Source organism: Cotesia glomerata, linkage group LG2 (assembly GCF_020080835.1).
Source record: "Cotesia glomerata isolate CgM1 linkage group LG2, MPM_Cglom_v2.3, whole genome shotgun sequence".
Taxonomy (NCBI): Eukaryota; Metazoa; Arthropoda; class Insecta; order Hymenoptera; family Braconidae; genus Cotesia; species Cotesia glomerata.
In genome coordinates, this window is record NC_058159.1 from 6,806,398 (window position 1) to 6,829,323 (window position 22,926).

The following is a 22,926-nucleotide window of genomic DNA, read 5'->3' on the forward strand; positions in this document are numbered from 1 at the left end:
GACACAAGAAATTTCACTTATTCCAACAAAATTAATTCTCTTGCTTTAAGAAATACGTATCTTGATTCAAGAAAATTTATTTAAGTCAAGAAAATCTTGTTGTTTTGAGAAAATTCAGCCTCTTGCTCCAAAAAATTTAGTTCTTGATAGAAGTAAATTTTCTTGTCTTGAGAAAATTTCTCTCTTGCTCCAAAAAATTAAATATCTCGATAAAAGTAAATTTTCATTAATATTTTTATTGATTAACATGTCAAATGGGAAGATCAAATAATATTGAATCATTTTTTTTTCATTCAATACGTATAATTGCACGCTAAAATAATATAAAATGGGTCTCAAATATTCAAGAGTAAAATTTTCTCAAAGTGAGAAAATTTTTTTCTCAGCTAAAGAATGGAGCGCTGCTTCCCTAAAGTATCTAAAAATCTTGATCAAATATAAAAATTTATTGTATGAAGTATTTATAATAATTTGAATTAAGAAAAAATAACTTTCACCAAGAATAGAATTTAAAGAAAAATTTTTCTTCGGCCAACACAACTTTGGTCTTCCTTCAGGCACACGGAAATTTTCTTAAGCCAAGAAATTTGTTCTCCAGTCAAGAAATTTTTCTTTCTGTGTATCTCCAATATTTTGGCTAAAATAATGATAATAATCAAAATAACAGTAAGAATGATAAAATTTTTGAATTTTTTGCATATGTAAATATTTTCCTTAAAATGTCGAAGATATGAAAAAGTTTATAAGAACCTTTTTCATAGAAAATTAAATTTTCTAAAACAAAGGTCTCTTATCATTTCTTCGTTCTAATATTTCGCTCAAAATAATGATAATAATAATGCAATCTTAAAAATATCCTTTTTTTTAAATATAATAATGCTGATGAACAATCAGTTTTTTTTTTTTTATTAACAAATAATTAGACTTTTTATAATTCTATTGCGAAAAACTGCCTATACTCCAGTTTAAAATTCTTCTAACCCACAAAATCTCAACAACACTTCATCAGAACCGTGAGCTTTTGATAGAAGAGCTTTATTAACCATTCGAAGATTACAACGGGAGAGAAGAGAATAGAGAGGGTGTAGGGACCCCAGCATACTATATCGCATCTTACCGCTATTACGTCGTCAGTCGGGGAACGAAGATCGATGATAAGCCACAAGATACAAGATAAATAATAAGACAATAAATAACGGCGACAAGAGAATGGGCCCGATGCTCGCGAATAGTGCGCGTGCACGTCCGCCGGCAGATGGACACAAAGGCTAAATAACAATGAGCATCATATATCCCTATGTATCTATCTCTATCTCTATGCCTATCTCCATCACTATCACTATTACTGCCCATATCCATAATAATAAATTATTCTCTTTTTAAAATTCAACACTCACTTCACTGTATTACTCATTTTTGCTCCTCGGCACTTTATTGCGCAACGCCATTAGATAGAATTATTCAGTTTTGATAAGAAAGCTCCGTTGCGGATCATCCTTCAGTCAAAATCTCACTTTTGGGTCAAATAATTGAGTAAGTAATCTTATTAGTAAAATCGCTCGGTAAATTCGCGATAAGAAAAAGTAAATTCTCGACAAACAAACACATACTTAGGATCTACTTGCTAGTGGTGGTAGAAATAGTTGCATTATAGTCCGAATAAAAAGGATCGAGCATCACTGGCTGCATCAGTGGACCGTGTAGTGAGGAGAGTATTGAAACCAACGACCGGCTTCTCCAGTTACTATATAATATAATATAACTACAACTATAACTATATCGGGTTGATTCTATAGCAGTGCGATGGCTTTCCTTCCGCATTCTCGAAATTTTAAACCATCCGATTATTCCTTATGATCTTATATTCATCTCTAAAACCGTTTTTCCTATTATATTCATATTTATATTTATACTGTTGCCCCAACAGAAGGTTTTTATCTAGAGTTGGTTGGTTTTATGATTTAGTTACTTGTGAACGTTGCAATTATTTCAAATAGTACAACTAGTAGTGACGAGATTCTCCATCAGATTTTTAATGTTCCCACAGCTTAGTTGGGAAACTCAATGGTTTAAACTTTTTTTAGCAAACTCCTATTACTATTACTATTACTGTTACTGTTACTAATATCCGAAGTGTATGGAGTGAGCTTAAGTAGTGCTGCTAAAGATAAGGTAATTGATATTTGGGTTCAACAACGTGAGCTATGTTCGCGCTACGGGTAATTACTTATTATTAAATTCTCGCTCGTGCGAGCCGAGTATTTAGCTGCTTTCCCGTACACTAAATAGACGGGTATGAATATCAGTCAAGTCTATTATAAACATACGTGCATAGGCTTTAATTAATATATTACTTTAATAATAAGAGTAATAATAATTTATATTTTTCAAATGTTTAAAGAAACTTATAATTTTAAGATTGTATTATTATTATAATTATTTTAAGTTAAGTATTAAAGATACGACAAAATGACAAGAGACCTTTTTTTTTTAGGAAATTCAATTTTCTATGTTTATTCATTTTTACTGTTATTTTGATTATTATCATTATTTTAGCCAAAATATTGGAGGTACGAAAAAATTTTAGATAGAATATTTATATAAACAAAAAATATAAAAATTTTATTATTATAAACTCGGCAAACTTTACTAATAATAATAATTACTGATAATAATAATAATAATAAATAAGGAAGATGTATTATGTAAGCTATTAAGATCCCGATTAAAATCAAATCGTGAGGTTTGACGAAGCAGAGCGGGTTCTAATGCTGACAGATGACTAAAATTGGAATACTTTATATTGTTGAAACCGGATAATTGACGTGATGTGAATAGAAGAGTATTGGTACATTAGGTATCGGTATACGTGGTTGTTAACCTCGATTCTTCATCCCTCACGAATAGAGGAGCCGAGCAGGTTCAGTTATATGCATGACGTTTTTCCGGTTTTAGTTATATTATAAACAACAGAGTTCGGTCAATTGAACGAGGGTATCTCTTTGGAGGCATGCAATCCAAAGATTCTATCCGTGACGAGGTTGACGTCTGCTATCGACCGTTCGGTGTATATCAGACTCTCTGGTCTTAACTTAAGTCACGTAGAAAGCATGGAATTATATATTTATTATATGCGATCCCACTAAAATCGTGACACACATTCCCCAGAATTTGTGTCAAGATTGTTACTCATCCTCATTATATTAATCAAGAGAGGTGCTTTATTTTCTATCACATTTTTTGGATATTTGCTAGGCTAAATGTCCTCATTTTGCAAATTTGCAAACGGAGAAATTTTTTTAATGTTTGCTTATTAAATTTCTTTTCTCGCATTTATAATATCTTCTGCTTTTTTTTATTTTTTAAAATTGATTCTTTAACATTGAATGATTAAAAATTTTTTTAAATTATTAATTAATTATTTATTGAATTTAATTTTTTAAAAATTAATCGATAATAATTTAATAATATTTATTAATAGTTAAATGAAAAAAATTGTACAGAAAAATTTTTTTTTGTGGTTCAAATCATTAATATAAATTATTGCAAAGGAAACAAATAAAGTCTTAAAGATATTTATAAATAAGAAACTAATTTTATTTGGAAAAAATATTTGCTTATAATTAATTAATAAATTGTTTTTAAATGATAAAATAAAATTATCCTAAAAGTTTTTCAATAATTCTTAAAAAAAAAGCAGATATGAAATAGAATAAGCGATTAATTGTGTTATTATATGGTAATCTGGACCAATGAATAACAATAATCTTATCTGCAATCTGGAGAATATAAAGCCAACATGTGTAATGTGCAGTCGTACATTAGTTTGCTGAATAAAAAAAATTCTTTACAAGTATTTAAAGCCCGCTCGGCAATTATAAAAATGAATATTAATAATACGGTGATGCAGTAAAGAAAATTAGGTTAATTTGAGAATATGCATGATCCGAGGTAATTTGCGGGGTTTGAATGGCGTGCAAGGGTCATCTGGGTGAAAAAATGCCAACAATGTAAAGATATACAAATGTAGAAGGTATATATGCTGGTAGTAGTTTCAATTATAGACGAGGTCAGGAGGATTCACGAGAGAGAAACACGAGCTGGCTTATCTTCACGGTCCTTTGCATCAGGGTAAATCGTCGTCCTGATTTCAATCTCCGTTATCCGTTTACATCCCTTTTTCTTTGCTTACTTTTAACTTTTTAATTTTTACTCGCTGAGTTGCCAAACAAACCTTCGTGCGCTTGTGTAAAGAACGGTGGGAGGTGTGAGATACCCATCGATCCTGGTACTAATTAGTTAACAGTCGGGTTACTTTTGATTTTTTGAAAAAGTCACAAGTCCTCATATAAGTTGTTATTTTTATTTCGCGATTACTTGTGAGACGTGTAGAATACTCACCAGGTTGGAGTGCTCACACAATTTATTTAATTAAATGTCACTGGCAACGTCTAACTGTACTTATAATAATAAATACATCTCCTTTCAGATTTATGCATGCTCAATTATTCTTTGCGGTACTCTTTTTGATTTTTTAGGGTTTGCATTTAATTTTTGTCAAAACGCTCAGCTGCAATCAAATTAGATGCACGCTTTTAAAAGACCAAATAAAGCGATTTTTAAGTAATTTTTTTTTTTTTTTCAAGAGACTTCTTCAATGATTAATATGCAAATAGTTGTCACTTTTAATTTTATTAATAAGTTTTTTATTTTTTAAATCATTATTTTTCAACTCTAACTCCAACTTTTATCAAAGTATCTATTTGTAATAAAATAGCAGCTTTAAAAAAATTTTTGATTCTAAAAATAATTGAGCCTTGAATTGTTAAAAAAAATATGAAATATTTATCGAAATAACTAATTATTTATTTAATTTATTAAAAAATACAGTTAAGAAAATTATAAAAATTTGAGACTGATTTTATTAGCGATATTGGATAAATTTTGCTAATTAATTTTTTTAAAAGCAATTTTGAAAAAAACGCGTTCAAAGTTTTCATTCTTATCCCAAAATTTTTAATTTTTCACAAAAAAAAAAATAAATAAAAAAAATCTAGCAATTTAAATAACTTTCAATTTTAGCTTGTAAATTTTTTCTAAAGCGACATTGAAGTTTCAACGAAAACACCACTCAATAATAATAAAATAGCCAAACAAAAATTCCAGCCAAGCAAAGAAACCTCTTTCTATTCTCCATTCATTGAGCTCTTTCTCGAATCCTGTCGAAGTAAAACCCCCCTAGCACAGTATAGGTTTAGTTCACCGATCATGTAACGGAACCGTAATAGCCGGACGGAAGTTCGAGGTCGGTTTGCGTCCTGCGTGTTGCTCTCTCCGACTCTCCCCAGAGGATCCACAGCTAAAGCTCTATCTCTTCGCCGTATCTGTGTATGTATTAATCTCTTTCTCTTCCTCGATTATTATTCCTAGAGTCCAACACAATCCTTAAGAACATACGCAGCAACTACTATGCAGTTGCATTTGATCAGATGAGATTTCCCGATAAATTCCTCGGGCGACCGAGATCCCGCTGTTTTTTTAACTCATCGGCCATTAATTATCCAATTACCCCCACCGAGCTAATTCACCTTATAACGTCTGCTAATTAATTAACAAATTTATTAATCTCGGTACAATCATTTTAATTATAATTATTCTCCCCCGGGGCCGCATCCACTCGACCTAACATGTAATGCTTAATGCAAAACGCAGTATATATATATATATATGTATAATCTAATATAATAATCAGCCTTAGCTATAATATTTAAATATAAATAGATTTGAATAATAATTGAGAAGGAGCATGTGTAGTATAGCACATATAAATATATATATGTATATATATACTCTGCTCGGTGGATATTAGATACTCGGAAGTGAAGAGCACATATAACCAAGCTCATTTTCCTCGGTAACGTCATGGAGTAATTCCGTTTGGAAGTAACGCCCATAACAGTCCGTTTCCGCGTTCACGCCCGAGTACGTTAGGCTCTAAACTCCAGACTCTAGACTCTAGACTGTACTGGAACTATCTAATATCCTATTACCCTCAACTCAAGTTCAGTCTCAGCAGTATCACCATCACATCACTGCTTTATAAGTTGAGACTACTTATACATGCATAAGACGATACAGATGGTTTGAGGTAGAAAAGCACATGCCGGTATTTACTGATCCTCTGGAGCTGGTCTTGGGCACGCCTGTCTACTTGCCAGCGGCCTCTTCCTCTTCCTTACACTCGATTCAAGCACAACTCACCGGCGATCCGAGAATTCTAGACTGAGAGCATCGTCCTCCACTGGTCATTCGATTCTACGATTATTATCATTGTCTTCTTGATAATAACTCAATCGATTGATGGTACTGAAAAATTTTATCGAGAGTTTAGACATTTATTTTAGGTAAGAAGAAAAAATTTTGAATCAAGGAATTAAATTTAGTTATTTTAAATACAATCAAAATTTTTAAAATTAGTTTTTTGTTTGTCAATTATTTCTGTAGAAATATTATAATTATCGTAATATTAGGTATTTTATTATTTAAAATTTTTATAAATTTTAACTATATTTGTTGTAGAATTTGTCAAAATTATATGTTGCAACTGTAATTTTGGAAAAAAACTGCGTCATAATCAAAATTTAATAAATAAAATTTATTTTTATAAAAAAGCAAATTACAAATATTAATAAAAATAATTACAGGGTGAAAAAATAACTTTTATTATAAAATCAAAGCAAAAATTTTTTTTTAATGAATGAATGAATTTATTTATTTATGCCAAAGCTTTCAGTGGCCAAATAGCAAAAAGAAAAAATTTACATTATATGAATACAATACATATTTAATTTTTAATTTTAACAGGATTATTAGAACTTATAAATAATTAAACATAATAATATTAGAGTAAAAATAATATTGCTTAAATACTATTTTTGTAAGAAACTGTACAGAAAAAAAGGTTTACTTGTGCCAAGAAAATATTTTTCTTCCTAATTATTTTCTTGAGCGAAAAAAAAATTTTTTTTTGACACAAGAAATTTCACTTATTCCAATTAAATTAATTCTCTTGCTTTAAGAAATACGTATCTTGATCCAAGAAAATTTATTCAAGTCAAGAAAATCTTCTTGTTTTGAGAAAATTCATCCTCTTGCTCCAAAAAATTTAGTACTTGATAGAAGTAAATTTTCTTGTCTTGAGAAAATTTCTCTCTTGCTCCAAAAAATTAAATATCTCGATAAAAGTAAATTTTCATTTATATTTTTATTGATTAACATGTCAAATGGGAAGATCAATCAATATTTTATCATTTTTTTTCATTCAATATGTATAATTGCACGCTAAAATAATATAAAGTGGGTATCAAATATTCAAGAGAAAAATTTTCTCAAGGTGAGAAAATTTTTTTCGGAGCTAAAGTAGGTGGTGCTGCTTCCCTAAAGTATCTAAAAATCTAGATCAAATATAAAAATTTATTGTATCAAGTATTTATGATAATTAGAATTAAGAAAAAATAACTTCCACCAAGAATAGAATTTCAAGAAAAAGTTTTACTTCGGCCAACACTACTTCAGTCTTTCTTCAGGCACCCGAAAATTTTCTTGAGCCAAGAATTTTGTTCTCCAGTCAAGAAATTTTTCTTTCTATGTGTTTAGATGTAAATCATTGCTAATAGTTTGCAACATTTATAATTTTAATTTTAATGATTTAACTGAAATTTAAGTTTATAATTTAGATGTCTAGATTAAAGAGGTAAATTTATTATTTTATTGCTCTAAAAATATTTGAACAAAATTTTTCACTTTTACTTTTATTGCATAATTTTCAATTTAATCCAAAAATGATCATGTAAAGTGTTAAAAACATAACAATTTTTTTTCCGCGCAAATACAATGAAAGAGTTGTTCCTGGAAGGAATTGCATATGAAGCGAAAGATGAGGACGTCAAAGTACCCAAGCAAACCGTTGTTATATATATCTTTAACATAACAGCAAACGTATCTTTCCTTTCCTCAGAGTTCCTTCAAGTTCCTCGGTTCCCTTTCTTCATATTATGCCGTGTCCCAAGTGGAGAGTGGAGAGTAGAGCTAGCGATGCGAGTCGCTTCCTCAATCCTCATCGAGACGATGGAATATGAGCTAGGAATTACGATTAGTTTAACCGTAGCTGGTATATAGAAGCATAAATCGCGCTGATGCCTCGTACTCGGTCTATGTAGCCATTAGGTAAGCGTAGGCTACGGTGTGCGGTCTCAAGTCTTAAGGACGATGCCCACTCCTATCCAACACCATACCACCACACCACCATGCCATACAACCATACACCGACCATAGCAAACCCAATCGGCCTGCTACTATACTCATCCGCCGAGCTATAAACGTAACGTGTAATTATTTCATATTAACCACAATGGCACTAATCTTGGGCATTTAACTATAAACATACGTGTCCCATCACCCTAAACTTGACATTTTATTTTCATCAAACAACAAACAGCTCATACCAATTGAACACTTTTATTCAGACTTTATTTATTCAATTACGCCTCGTGATTTATGTCCGATAGAGGCCATGTGTTGCTTATGTCACGTTAAATATGTTAAGTTACAGGTAATTGCTTAAATTATCTATTAAATATTCTTGAATATCGTGATGCGTGGTCCAAAGGTGACTATTGTTTTTTATTTTTAATAGTTACTCATAATTCATATCCGCACCGTTAGATTCCAATTTTATTTATTTTTAAAATTTTTACATTTGATCTAAACATTGGTAGAAAATTTATTTAATTAAAAAAAAATTATTTTATGAAGAAAATTAATTCAGGAATTTTTATATCGATTATTCTGCAGAGAATTTGGACATCCTGATTTTTTAAATTAGTAAAAAATAGTCAAATTAATTTTTATAATTATTTATTAATATTAAATGCCAAGGCCCAGGTCGAATTACAAGAAATTAAATTCAGAAAGAATTTGTGTAATAACTGTAGATATACATAATAATATAAAGAATACTTATAATAATTAGATACACAGAAAAAAAAATTTACTGGAATCAAGTAAATAATTTTGAAGAAATTGATCTTCTTGATTTTAGTAGAAAAATTCTTAAGGTAACAAAATTTTTCTTGATTTAGGTAAATTTTACTTGATTCAAGAATTTTCTGTCTTAATTCAAGACAATGAAACTTTTCAAAATTATTTTCTTGGTTCAAGAATTTTTATCTTGATTCAAGTTAACTTTTTTTTCTGTGTATAAAACATAATAAAAAGAAGAGTAAAAATAATCAATAAATATTAATTATTTATAGATAATTAATTTTCTCACTTAGAGATTTATAATGAATTAGATTCATAATAATAATAATAATAATAATAATAATAATAATAAATAATATAGAAAGAGATGCAAATAAGATTTAATATATCAGTGAAGTTTTGTATTTTTAAAATCTTTGGATAATTTTTCAATTAGTTTTAAAACTTTTAATTTTTTTTTTAATTTCATAGTAACCAAAAATTATTAATATTATTTTTTCTGCACTTTTAAAAACAAAAAATCTCAATTTTTTATCTTTTTATTAAAAAACTACCATTCTTTTTTTTACCTATTCTATTTTTTTATGAACTTCAAGAAAAAAAATACATGAATGTTAAAAAAACATTCAAGTATCATTTTTATGAGTTGAAAGTATTGTTAACTGTGAAACTAAACAATTACCTTTGTTAGAAGAAAATACACTTAGCATAAATAACTTAGCGATATTTTACTCTGACAAAAAATCCTAAAATACTTTATTTAAAAGCTTAAACTCGCGAATAATCCGCTATTAATAAAGATTAGAGTGAGCCTACGACAAGTTTATTTAATTCCCGTCTACTATAATAACACACCCGTCAGATATATTCAAAAGCTCCCCGATGTATTCTTCGTATCAGTTATCCGATTCACAGCTACAAAAAGGTTTTATTTGTTGAAATAATGCCGAGTAGAATCTGGATGTCAACAACGAGTGATCTATCCATGCTAAGTAGATAGACTCTGCATACGCTACTAGTCCAGATACTCTTGGAAGAGCTTGGACAGTTCTAGAGAAAGAGAAAGAGAGAGAGGCTCGCGAAAGCAGTTAAAGGGAACGGTATCAGGATACGGAACAAGGACCGGCACCTTGGGAAAAACAGCACAAATGTGTATTATCCAGTCTCAGTTAAAGTCTCTCGGACAGGAGGGAATTGTAAGTCTACGGATGTGTGTACTATATATATATGCATCTGATACATACATATGGGAGCTCGCGCGAAAGTAAAGCTAGGTGAGTTTTACTCGAGGAAGGATCCCCGTTATGATGATTATCGTGCGTCGGACGCTCGTGGTTAACTCTCAGCATCAGACCCGACTCGGTTATCCTCCACGTACACGTACACGAGAAAGTCTGTCCAACTGTTATTCCACCGCCAACACCGTCAGTTTTATACTGACAGCCATTTTTATCCAGCCTTCTCTTCTCGGTTAATTTTTTAACTGTCTGCCGATCTTTTGAACAAAGACCTAACCTGTTAAGGGAATTTACTTTAAATATCATCTCTTTATTCTCTGACACAAGTTTACATTATAATCTAGGCGTGGAATTTAAAATTAGGCACTTTTTTGGGTAATACATCAATTATCAAGAAAATTTTAGTAAAATTATTTTTCATAGTAACTAGCTTTTTTTTTACAAAAAATTTGCCATTTTACTTACATTACTTTGATTTAATAATGAAATTTATTATTGTTCAAAATTTTTTATCAAGCTTTAATTGCTTTTATAATTTAATTTTTTGTCAAAAAAAATAAGTTATTACATTTTAATTTAGTAAGTAGATTTTTTTTAATTTGTTCATTGATTGACTTTACATTAACTTAATATCCATAATTTATTTTTTTATTTATAACCTTACTAATTAAATTATACACATATAGATAATGAAAAAAAAAAAAAAAATTAACTTAAATCAAGAGAAAAATTTTTGGACCAAGAAAATTAACTTAATTTCTGAGCTTAAGAATTTTTTTACTCAAATCAAGAAGATGAAGTTCTTCAAATTCATTTGTTTGATTCATTTTTTTCTGTGCAAAATAGTAATTAGCATGATTCTGATGATATTCTTCTACACTAAGAAAAAAAAAATTTTTGTCCAAAAAAAAATTTCTTGGCTCAAGAATCGTTTAAAATAAATTTTGGTTTTTTGACAAAAGAATACCAATATATATCATGATAATAAAATATTGGCATTAATTTTGATAGATTAACAAACGAATAAGTTCACTTGAATTAAACAAAAAATAATTCAATTAATTCGATTAATTATTGAGACAAGAAAATATATCCTTGAAAATTATCAAGAATATATATTCTTGTGACAAGAAAATTTTCTCAAGAGTAGTACTTTTTTTTCTCAGAGTAAATTAAATATGATAATGATTAATTGATTACTATGAAATACTAAATCTAACATAGTAATGATTGGTAGTAAATTGAAAATATAACTATTCTCTTTTCTCCGCATACTCAAGAATTTTCAGAATAATTCAAGCCGGAATGATGATACGATATTAAAATAATATTTTCAATATTTCCCTATACTTTCGGGAGCAAAATTGATGCTTTCTCAGCTAATTAACCACCGGGAAAAAATGAATGGGATGATAATAACAGACGTCAACGGTGAGTGAATTTAATTTCATACATGAGCATCAAGATGTATCGCATCGCATCGTAATGGTAAGAAGCATTATAGAGTAGATAGTAGTTAATTGATACCACCGCGGATTTTATTCAAGCATAACTTGACGATCTGGTGATCACGAAAACAAGGTTATCGGAGCCTATTACATTAATTTAACACATCGCGTTAGTTTATCCAGGAGTTTCAGCAAGTGGGCGTCAGCTTGACTCTCAAAATATCAACCATTAAAATGAGTAAAGCGGCAAATTACTCGGGTCCATTTCTCCAAATAAATTTTTTCATGAGCCATCAAACCGATTTTAACCCGAGGCATTAAACTCAATAGCCGTACAATTAGCGTGTGCATCTTTCGCCGGTCCTCTTTTAGCTTCTTAATTTTATTTTGCTCAGCGTTTCGGCAAATTCATTCAGACGATCGTCGTTACGTGCGAATAACCAGTCACCGGAATTTTAACGGCCATCACGAGCACTTATTCTCTCAGTACATCACGAGATCTTCTGTATATTATATATTATATATTATACATTATATACAATATTATACACGGTCTCTTCCTCGTGAGAACAACCAATTTCGCTCAGACGTTAAAGAATCGTCGCTAAATTTCCAACGGCATATTATATTCTTTACATACTTATTTTATTATTATTTATTTTTTTTATATTGTTCCACGGTTTGAACTGATGACCATGCACAGTAGTTATACATTGCATAACACTTTGTACACAATCAACTGGAATAAATTAATTTTTCTTTAATAAATTACAGTAGAACCTCGATAACTTAAATATATATTGACGTGAAATTCATTTATATCAAACATATGTGCATGAAAGTAAATTAATAGTACACTACGATATTAGGGACTTAAGTAGCCGATTATTGAACCGTGTGAAGTTAATGCACGAGCGAAGCGAGTGCATTAAGTTCACAAAGTTCAATAATCGGCTACTTAAGTCCCGCGTAACGTACACTATTTTGTGGTACAAGTGACCTAAATTCACTCTTTAAATCAAAAAACTTCAAATTAATTAAAAATTTATTAATTATAAAGACAAAAATAATGTCAGAGCAAGCAAAGCAGTAACGCTTTGTCTTTCTTTTTTTTTTTCTCTTTCTGTTAACGATTGACCAAAGACGACTGTCTATAGCTGTCATAATATTTATGTTTAAGTTTATCATTCTTATCACTTCTAATGCATTAAAATATTAATTAAAATTCATGTAATAACTATTGAGTACAATGAGCAGCTCGGAAAGTGAATCAAACGACGATGGTGGTGATATTGTTTCAAACGATATTAGAGAAATTGCTAAAAATGTAACATTAGATTTGTTGCCTGCAAAATCTAAAAGACTTTATGTGGCACGTTACAATTTGTTTAAAAAGTGGTGTAAAGGAAAAACTAATTCGTTTTGTGAGGACGTTTTATTAGCCTATTTTGCTCATCTGTCGGAAAGCTATGCACCATCTAGTTTATGGGCTACTTATTCTATGTTAAAATTTACTATAAATACATTAAATAAAATAGATATCGGGCAGTATAAACGGTTAACGTTGTTTCTAAAAAAAAATCTACAGGACATCGATCAAAAAAATCCCTAGTTTTTTCTAAAGAAAATGTGAATAAGTTTTTAAATGAAGCACCCGATGAAGTTTATTTAGGCTACAAGGTAAGTAAGACTCGTCTTTTAAATTACCCATTCACTGATTAATTTTAATGATTTATTTGTTATTATATATTTCAGGCAGTTTTAATTTTTGGAATAGCTGGTGCACTCAGACGAGCAGAATTTATAAACTTAACGGTCGATGATGTTAAGAATTTGGATGAGTCTGTGCTGTATATTAAAATTGATGAAACTAAAAATAATGTACCAAGGTCATTCACGATAACAGGAGAGTTTTATAATATTTGTATAAAGTATATGCAATGCAGACCAAAAGTAAATACAACTAAAAGATTCTTCTTAAAATATACAGATAGTAAATGTGTCAACCAACCAATTGGAGTTAATAAAATCCCTAAAATAGCAAAAGAAATAGCTGCCTATCTAAACTTGCCGAATCCTGAAGGGTTTACCGGTCACGCCTTCCGCAGAACTTCTGCGACGTTATTAGTTGATGCTGGTGCAGATTTAACTACGCTCCAAAGACATGGTGGATGGAAATCTAGTGGAGTTGCTTTCGGATACGTTGCTGACTCTTTAAATAATAAAAAAAAAATTTGTAAGCAGATTAGCGATGGAATTAAATTAAATAACCGAGTCAATCATCCAATTCGTACTTCTAGCTCAGTGACGAATCCAGAAATTACAGCAGTATCAGAACAAACTCCATCTACTCGTCCATGTTCAAGTTCATCAAATGCAGAAAATGAAACCTTAGGACAAAAATTAAAGTCTCAACCTCAAGATTTATTTCAAAAGGCCCAAATGCGCAAGGAGATTCGCTTTGAAGAAATTTTCTGCGATCCAGTTGTTGGTTTGTACGTTGAAGATTCAGCGAACATGGATACAAAACCACCTTATGTTTTTAATAATTGTACAATTACTTTTCATGGAAATAATAGCAATTGTATTTTTAATTATTGTACTGTGAAAAATGCAGCTCAGTCTAAAATTGTATAAAAATTTAAATAATTGTTCATCAAGTATTTTTATACATCTCTTGTTATATTATTTTAATGTTCTCATTATAATTTCAAATATTCTAATTAATGTTATTAATATTAATTTTATTAATACGATAATTGTTCTGTGTTTATTATTGATGTATTTTATAATGCTACAATAAATAACTAATTAAATTGTTTCAATGTTACAGAAAATTTTCAACTTTATAACTTTAGATAAAAAATATATACTTCGGTATTTGGACTAATTTATTAAGCGCTAATTTCAGTCAGTATTTTTTTTATTATTATTCTCGTTACAAAAAAATTCTATAGAGGTGCGTATAGCACCTGTGCATATCTGTTTATATATATATATATATACATATATATATATATATATATATATATATATATATATATATATATATATATATATATATATATATGTTTATATAGTATATAGTATATATAGCATAATGTTTATATTTTTTTGACAGCTCAAGTTAACCATAAATATGAAAATTTATTATTCCTATTTTATTGTTTTCTCATGCTTTTTTAGATAATTACATAATATTATTTCTTTTTTTTTATATTTTGATGTATAAAAATCTTTTCTAAGTTTATTATTGTCTATAAACTATTTGTGAAATAAGTAAACGCGTGAATTAAGTAAGGTACACAATGCAATAATTCGCTAGTTAAGTCCCGTGTGAAGATAACTTAAATGTGGTTTTAAGTTACCGTGTACTATAAAAATATTATATAGTTTAACATGAACTTTGATATTTTTTTTTGTATTTTTATACATTTATTTCTTATAAATTTTTAAGATGAATCTTTAATGTATTACAATTATAAATAAAATATATGCAAAAGTTCGTTTTAAAAAATATATTTTATTTATTTATTGTAATTCAATAAATTTTTGTGCTTTCTTCCTTTTAAGATCTAAAAATTTTACAAAATCTTTAAAAATTTTAATTAAATTATTTAAACATTGCATTAAACTTGAAAAAAAATTTTAATTGTAATTTTAATTAAAAAAAAATTTTTTTAAACACAAAATTTTTGAAATAAATTTTGTAAAGTGAAAATTTGAACTTTTAAAACTTCTTAAACTTGAATATTTACACTGATAGAAGGATTTATTTGTATTAAAAAAATATTTGTTAATAGTTAACAAATCATTTATTAGAGACCATTTTTTAGTATCAAACAAATATTTCTTAGTATTTAAAATGATTTGTTTGTATTTAATAAATCAGATATTCATTTATTAAATATTAATAAATCTTTTTAAATACTAAGAAATATTTGTTAAGGACTAAAAAGTGGTCTCTAATAAATGATTTGTTAAATATTAACAAATATTTTTAACTATAAACAAATCCTTCTATCAGTGTAGTAAAAAAAAATCTTGATAGCTCAAATTTTCCTTGGACAAACTTTTATTGAGTTTCTATAGTATATTAATTTGTAATATCAATTTGTAAAAGTAACATGTGTGTATCAAGTCAATAACGAAATAACTAAATTTAGCCTGAGGCCTTTTCCTTATTCCTTACTCGCATTCCAAGGCATTCCCGCATGATCATCACATCAAATCACCATGATAATGATAGTCGCAATCATTCAAGTCCGTAGGAACCCACCACTAAGCTCAAAGTAGTCAGTATACGATAAATAATAAATAGTATAAATAATTAACGCCGAGCAAAAAATCGTCAGCTCATCGATATTCTTAATAGATATCTCTCTCTGTTTTTCAAGACTGGTAATGCTCGGCAAACAAAATAAAGTACTACTACAGATGCCGGCTTTGTTATGTGCTAAGTTATTTGCAGTATTAATCACTCGGCAAACATTCATCGGGAATAATAAATAATAAATAGAATTAATATTTTATTGAACTGTGTGCGGTGTACTAGACTCTGAAGACTGAGTAACTGAGTACAGAGTCTTGTCTTGTCTGTCTACAGTGTCTACAATATTTGTGTTGGTATTTCTCGATGATTTAAAGACACTAGTTAAATATTTGCAGAGTAGTTTAAATTGAGCCTCCATCGGCCAACGGAGTAATGTAATGTACAGAATAGTATTGATATGTATGACCTGTTGAGTAGTCAAAGTCCTTAGACAAATTAAAAAAAAAACAACTTATTACATTTTTATCAGGCAATAATAAAATATTAATTTATTTATTTGATTAAAAATAATTTATTACTGTCATAATTATAAAATATTATTTTTAACTTTTAATAATTATTTATTTTTCTGAGAAAAAAAACTATATTTATATAATCTATATTATTATAAGAGATTCCTATCTATATAATCACTCATCACGATATCTCGGGAACCATCAGACCTAGAAACTTGAAATTTGGTAGGAATATTACTTTTACCATGTAGAGGTCACCTAAGAACGGATTTTGAGAAATTCCTTCCCCCCCCCCCAAAGGGGTTTGCGAGGGTGTTAACAATGGAAAATTCCCGTTTTTAAATATAGCTCCTATCGACTCCAAATTTGAAAGGAATCTTCTGCAATAGATATAGAAATAGTTTATAAACAAATTTTACGATATTCCATCCCACAGGGGATTGCGGGGGTAGGTATTAACAATAAATAAAACTGATGAATTAGATCTTTTTGTCTGTGTGTCTGAATTTAAGCGAATTACGGCGAATTCTGATGAATTAGATCTTTTCGTCTGTGTGTCTGAATTTAAGCGAATTACGGCGAATTCTGATGAATTAGATCTTTTCGTCTGTGTGTCTGAATTTGGGCGAATTACAGCGAATCCTGATGAATTAGATCTTTTCATCTGTGTGTCTGAGTTTGGGCAAATTACGGCGAATTCTGATGAATTAGTTCTTTTCGTCTGTGTGTCTGAATTTGTACGAATTAAAAATTTTTGTTAAATACCCATGCGAAGCCGGGGCAACCTGCTAGTAATGATAACTAGCAACCTTGCAGTAACTATGTGACTGCGATGACTTGTGAACTATACATAAATAAAATTTTGCTTTATTAAATAATGACTTTTATTAAATTGCACTGTACTTTCTTAACTATTGACGTTTTTAAAGATATAAGCTCATCCCGATGTTACACTCATCATGAGCTTTCATTTGAGTACCCACATGCATTTTGATATATTTTTCATATATACATATACATATAATATATATAAATATATGAAAAATTGATGTGGATACTCAAATGAAAGCTCTTGATGAGTGTAACATCGGGATGAGCTTATATCTTTAAAAATGTCAATAGTTCACAAGATACAAGGTCATTTCTTAATTATGTATCTAGAGATAGAGAATTTTCGAATGCAGTCTAAATACTTATCATCATAAATTGACTATCGATGAGAATGATATGAAACCTTGAAAAGGCACAATTTCAAGTAAAGACTTTTGCAAAGACACTAAATTTCCCTAAAAAAAAACCGATTTTATCATATGACCATCCTGAAGACAAAATCTTTCTTATTCTCTTAATAATATAGATAATCATTTGATTAAAAAAAATTTTTTATCAGTATATTAAAAGATACATTTTTGCTGGAAAAAAAAAAAAAAACAAAAGACTAGAATGTTAACACTAATTAATTAGTTAAGCAATAATAGAGTCAGAGTAACTAATTTAATTGCGGTGGACATAGAATAAAATAGTTAGTAGATGTAATAAAGCCATAAGCAGCAACATTGTATTGTGGTTGTATATAATAGCACTGTTCTGCAGGGTGTTCGCTATTACTTTGTACTGTTAATGTTATGTATGAATGTACGTATACGTTATGTATGTATTATACGTTTAAAGCAATAACCAAGGGAAACACGCATGTGGGTCGCGAAGATTGCAGCAATTGCCACTGTACCGCTTCCACAAAGCTAAATCGTCGCGTGTGCTTTCGCCATACGCGTAATTGCTTATGCACGTGCTATGCTGATGTTGATGCTGGTTGCAGTCCAGGTTATTCCCCTCTTTTCTTCCATTACCCTCTGGCTCTTTTAAACGATCGCTAATTCATAGTATTTGCTTAAATATTTACAACACAATCAATTATTCGTCAAGTGCTGTGCATACCTTTAGTATCTATTATGTATATTCTTTACGTAAAATAATTGCCGTCTCGGGTTGTTTAATGATAATTATTTCATCGTGGGGATCCAGGTGCTGTTTACGTTTTTCGCTGCTCTCTAAAATTTAACCAGTCAAATTTCAATCATTTTTGCAGTTTAATTCGAGTCACTGTGAGTTAATAAATATTTACCGATTGATTTAGTGAAAATACATGAAATAATGTGAGCCTTGATAAAAAAAAAAAAAAAAAAAAAAAAAAAAACAATTATGGAATTTAATAAAATTAGTATTAGCAAAAAAATGAACAATTAGTAAAAAATAAAATCACTAGTAAAATTAGTGACAAATTTATAGAAAAAAAAATTTTTAATTATAATTAAATTGACTTAAGATTTCTTAATTAAAAAATTTTTCCATTTTATTTAAAAAAATCAAACTGATTCAATTTTAAAGAGTAAAAAATTTTTTTCAAATATTGATTGACTTTTTTTTCAACTTGAGCCTCTAATTTTTCAATTTTAGCCTTTAAATTGTTGAAAACATAAATTGTTGCACCATTTAATGGGTTCCGACGAAAGTGAAAGCATCGAAGCTCAAAGGCGGATACAACTTATATACAAGTACTAACCGAAAGTGGCAATAAAACCGCGATCCACGTGTTCTTCCTGTGCTCGTTTTAAAATTGATTTAAAAAAAGGTGTAGCCGAAACCGAGAATAAAATTGAATTGGGTTGTGTTATGGTTTATGGATGGATTGAAAGTAAATGGTCAAATAAAACTGTTACGTCCGGTGCGGTGGAGTAAGTGAAGAAATAAAGAAAGAAGCTGAAATAAGAGAATAGAGTAGTAGCAGAAGTTATTTTTCGAGATTGTTGGTTAGCCAACTGAAGATTGTACGGGGATAAAATCCTTGGATATACACCGTACCAGGTATAAGGTATAAGGCATAAGGTATATAAATATATAAGTTTATATTTGTAAAGCCTTACGAGTCTCCTCAAGTTAAGTGAAGAGACTCTCTATATGTAATCGTCTTTACTCTGTGGCGACGTTCCTCGTAGGAAGGCGCTAATTAGCGCTAATGTGCGCCAAGCAAACATAGGTAGGGCCGAAAGACCGCAAGGACGTTGACATTATCGTTATACGCTCGACATACGTACAACAACAAACAACAAACAGCAGCAGCAACAACAACCGTGGGCATACGACCACCATTACATGCCCTGCTGAAGAGTCTTACTCAACTTGCTGAGAGTCGCTTTTAAATTCTCTGTATATCTCTTTTACCAGCTTCCCCGGCTACGGCTAGGACGTACTAAATTCCTTGCATTCTTCACTTCCACACGGCTCCTCATCCCAAAGCCTACGGTGCAAATATATGAGTAAATTTATTCTATAATTTCAGTTTGATATTCATTCAACCGTTTTATGTTGTGCAATCGACCCAATTTTCACGGCTTTGCTTGCCAGGACTTTTAAGGATATCAACGGGACAAATATTCAATTTAAGAGTAAAAATTTATTACAATTTGATTTTGCTTGAAAAAACTTACTGTAAAAATTTGAAGAAAAAAAAAATTAACTCTACTTAAGAGAAAAGTCTATTTGAAAAGCTTGATCATCACACTGAAAAAAAAAAATTAACTTGAATCAAAAGAAAAATACTTGAACCAAGAAAATAATTTTGAAGAATTTTATTGTCTTGAATCAAGAATTACTCGAATTTTTTTTTAATTCAAGTAAACTTTTCGTTTGTTTATTTATTATAAAGAATGTTGATAATTTTTTATAAAAAAATTAATAAATTCAAGGAATTTATTTGAAAAAATTCTTTCCAATAATAAAAAAAATTATAATTTAAAATAAAATAAAATCTCAAGTATTTTAACAAATTTTTTTTTAAATTAAATTTTTAAATTTATAATTTTTTATTCGGATACTTTTTAAATTTTCCAATTATCCACACAGAAAAAAAAAATTAACTTGAATCAAAAGAAAAATACTTGAACCAAGAAAATAATTTCGAAGACTTTTATTGTCTTGAATCAAGACGAAAAATTTTTGAATCAAGTAAAATTTACTAAACCCAAGAAAAATTTCTTAGTTTTAGAATTTTTCTACTAAAATCAAGAAAATGAAGTTCTTCAAAATTATTTACTTGATTCAAGTAAATTTTTTTTTCTGTGTATGATTTATACAGAAAAATGAATGAAACTCGCTGGTGTCTTGTTCACGGGCTATAAAGGATATTCTAGTACAAGGGGGAACCGGTAGATGCTGGCGGGGTTAAGGGAGAGATAAACAAGAGATTGCAATCTTGATAATAGTAAATTGTGAGCCACCCCGGGGATTCCCATCCTGTGTTCGGACACACTATTGGCCAGTCGGGTAGTGTTATATCCTCCTGTCCTCTCGCTATGTACGCTATGTACGCTGTATATATGAGAAATCTTTATTTTAAAACGATTATTATACTGGTATCGGATCGGGTGAAACGTTTCTCGTGCGAGCGTCCATACTTGTATCTATAGCTCGTTCTAGGACTAAGAAACTTCTTCACTTGTGCTTCTTTTCATCTTCTCTTGCCTCCACTCTTGAAACTATCGCAATCACACTACCGCAACTATCACCTGGGTCAATAGAATTTTCTGCAGGCTTCTTTATTTATTGCACATTATATCCACTCGGGTTTCCGCGGACTTTATACTCCATTAACGCCTTAGCGAGCTTCCACGGTAGGTTTATTGTTCTTCAGTAGGAACCGATGGACTAACATTTTTATTGGTTAATCTCTATTTGAAATTACTTTAATAATAATCAATAACTGGTAATATTTTATTGTTTTTATTTTCTAACAATATTAAATACATGTTTTCAATTAAATTTATGTTACTCACAATTTAATTGAATTTCAAATGCATTGTTCGATTATTCTTCGGGATGTTTTTCTTCTATTGTGTGATTTATAAGCCTTATAACCTCGTGCTGCAGATCTGCGAAATCGGTACGCGTCATTTCGTTGACTGGCTTGAAAGTCATGTTCATTCTGGCAACTTCCGCGATCATGTAGTTGATTTGATCAAGCGAAGCTGCCTTCACGACTTGATTTGGTACTAGAATTATTTTTTCCTGAACAATAAAATTTGAAAAATTAAATTTTTTTTTTTATTTTAATTTTTTTATCTTTACCGTCATAAATTCTGTCAACCATTCTCGGCCGGTGTCAGTCATGATTTGCGCCGAAACCTGATGATTTTTTAACTTTTTTAATAAATAATTATTTATAATTGATAATATGTATCAAGACTAAATTTTTACATAATAAAATTTAATTAACATTAATTCTTATGATAAATAATCCATTTGAAAAATAAAAATACTCTTAAAATACACTGAAAAAAAAAAATTCTTAACTGGAGTGTAAATTTTCTTGGCTCAAGAAAATATTAAGGAAAGTTGAAAATTTCTTGAATGAAGTCAAAGTTTCTTGAGCCAAGAAAATTTTTTCTTGCTCTAAAATAACTTTTGTTTTCCTTAAAATTTTCTTGGTGCAAGAAATTTGTTTTCTGTCTGTAATTTTTATGTTTTTCAAAAATATTTTAAATTTACCAAAGAAATATTTGAATATTTACCTGAATAACTGCAACTGCAAAAAGTGTAAAACAAACTAACTTGCAAACCATTTTTAAAATAAAGATCTGAAGTATCAACTTAACTTAAAAAAATTTTTCTGTCAATACTTATAAAATTCCCGGGTGTTATATACTCAACCCAAAGAAGTATTGACGTCATAAAAATATAGTGATCCATATGTTCAAACAACTTGTTAATTTCTTAATTCTTATTCGTCTGTGCTTGACAGTTCAAATATTGTCATAATTAGTTTAAATAACTTAACTATCTTCTATAAATGATTATATAATGGCTAAAAAATGTTCCATAAAAGTTACAATGCAGAAATTCAGACCCAGGCAACACTTGGCTAAATACGAGCTAGTGAATAGACAAGATTTATCTACAACCTATCAGACACCGTAAATCAATTTAATAATTAAATTCACTCAAATAAATGGTAATAAAATATTGATGAGTCTCTAATAAATAGTTGGTAACATTTTAAAAATTTGTTTGTGATTTAAAACTACGGGGTAATTAATTCCGGATGATTAATCATCCCGCGAATTGAGATAAAATTAACAGTGTAGATTGGAAATTTAGCCGGTTAGGTGGTTTATCCAATCTTGAGCTACCGCAGTATGATATAATGTTTCCTGAGGACTCGGGACTCGGGTCTGCCTACCTTCTACCTCCTATTAAGCTATATTTATATAAATATAAATATAAAATAATACAACTATCGCGTTTACTCAGTACGTGACAGATTCAACGACGAGATTCCTCCTGGAGTTTCCTCACCGTAAATAATAACGCTCGTGAGATTTTCTCAGATGATTCGACCCGCAGCCGAGACCCAC

General features: G+C 29.5%; 2 protein-coding genes across 9 annotated transcripts in view; one reads left to right on the plus strand and one right to left on the minus strand.

Annotated features, from left to right (window-relative positions):
- LOC123259381 overlaps positions 1-22,926 on the plus strand; it is an 80,399-nt gene that overhangs the window by 30,591 nt on the left and 26,882 nt on the right. The gene's annotated exons all lie outside the window — the stretch shown is intronic.
- On the minus strand, positions 21,279-22,277 carry LOC123259384. The gene is made up of 3 exons (XM_044719852.1): positions 22,084-22,277; positions 21,641-21,697; positions 21,279-21,580 (listed from the first exon to the last, which is right to left on the minus strand). The coding sequence occupies exons 1-3, from the start codon at positions 22,132-22,134 to the stop codon at positions 21,380-21,382; spliced, it is 309 nt and encodes a 102-aa protein (XP_044575787.1). The 5' UTR covers positions 22,135-22,277; the 3' UTR covers positions 21,279-21,379.

Excerpts from the sequence above, each read along its gene's own strand:
- LOC123259384 (XM_044719852.1), bottom strand. The coding sequence starts at position 22,134 with ATGGTTTGCAAGTTAGTTTGTTTTACACTTTTTGCAGTTGCAGTTATT. Across the intron at positions 21,698-22,083 it reads TTGCAGTTGCAGTTATTCAG|GTTTCGGCGCAAATCATGAC; the intron begins GTAAATATTCAA and ends AAAAATCATCAG. Across the intron at positions 21,581-21,640 it reads GGTTGACAGAATTTATGACG|GAAAAAATAATTCTAGTACC; the intron begins GTAAAGATAAAA and ends TTTATTGTTCAG.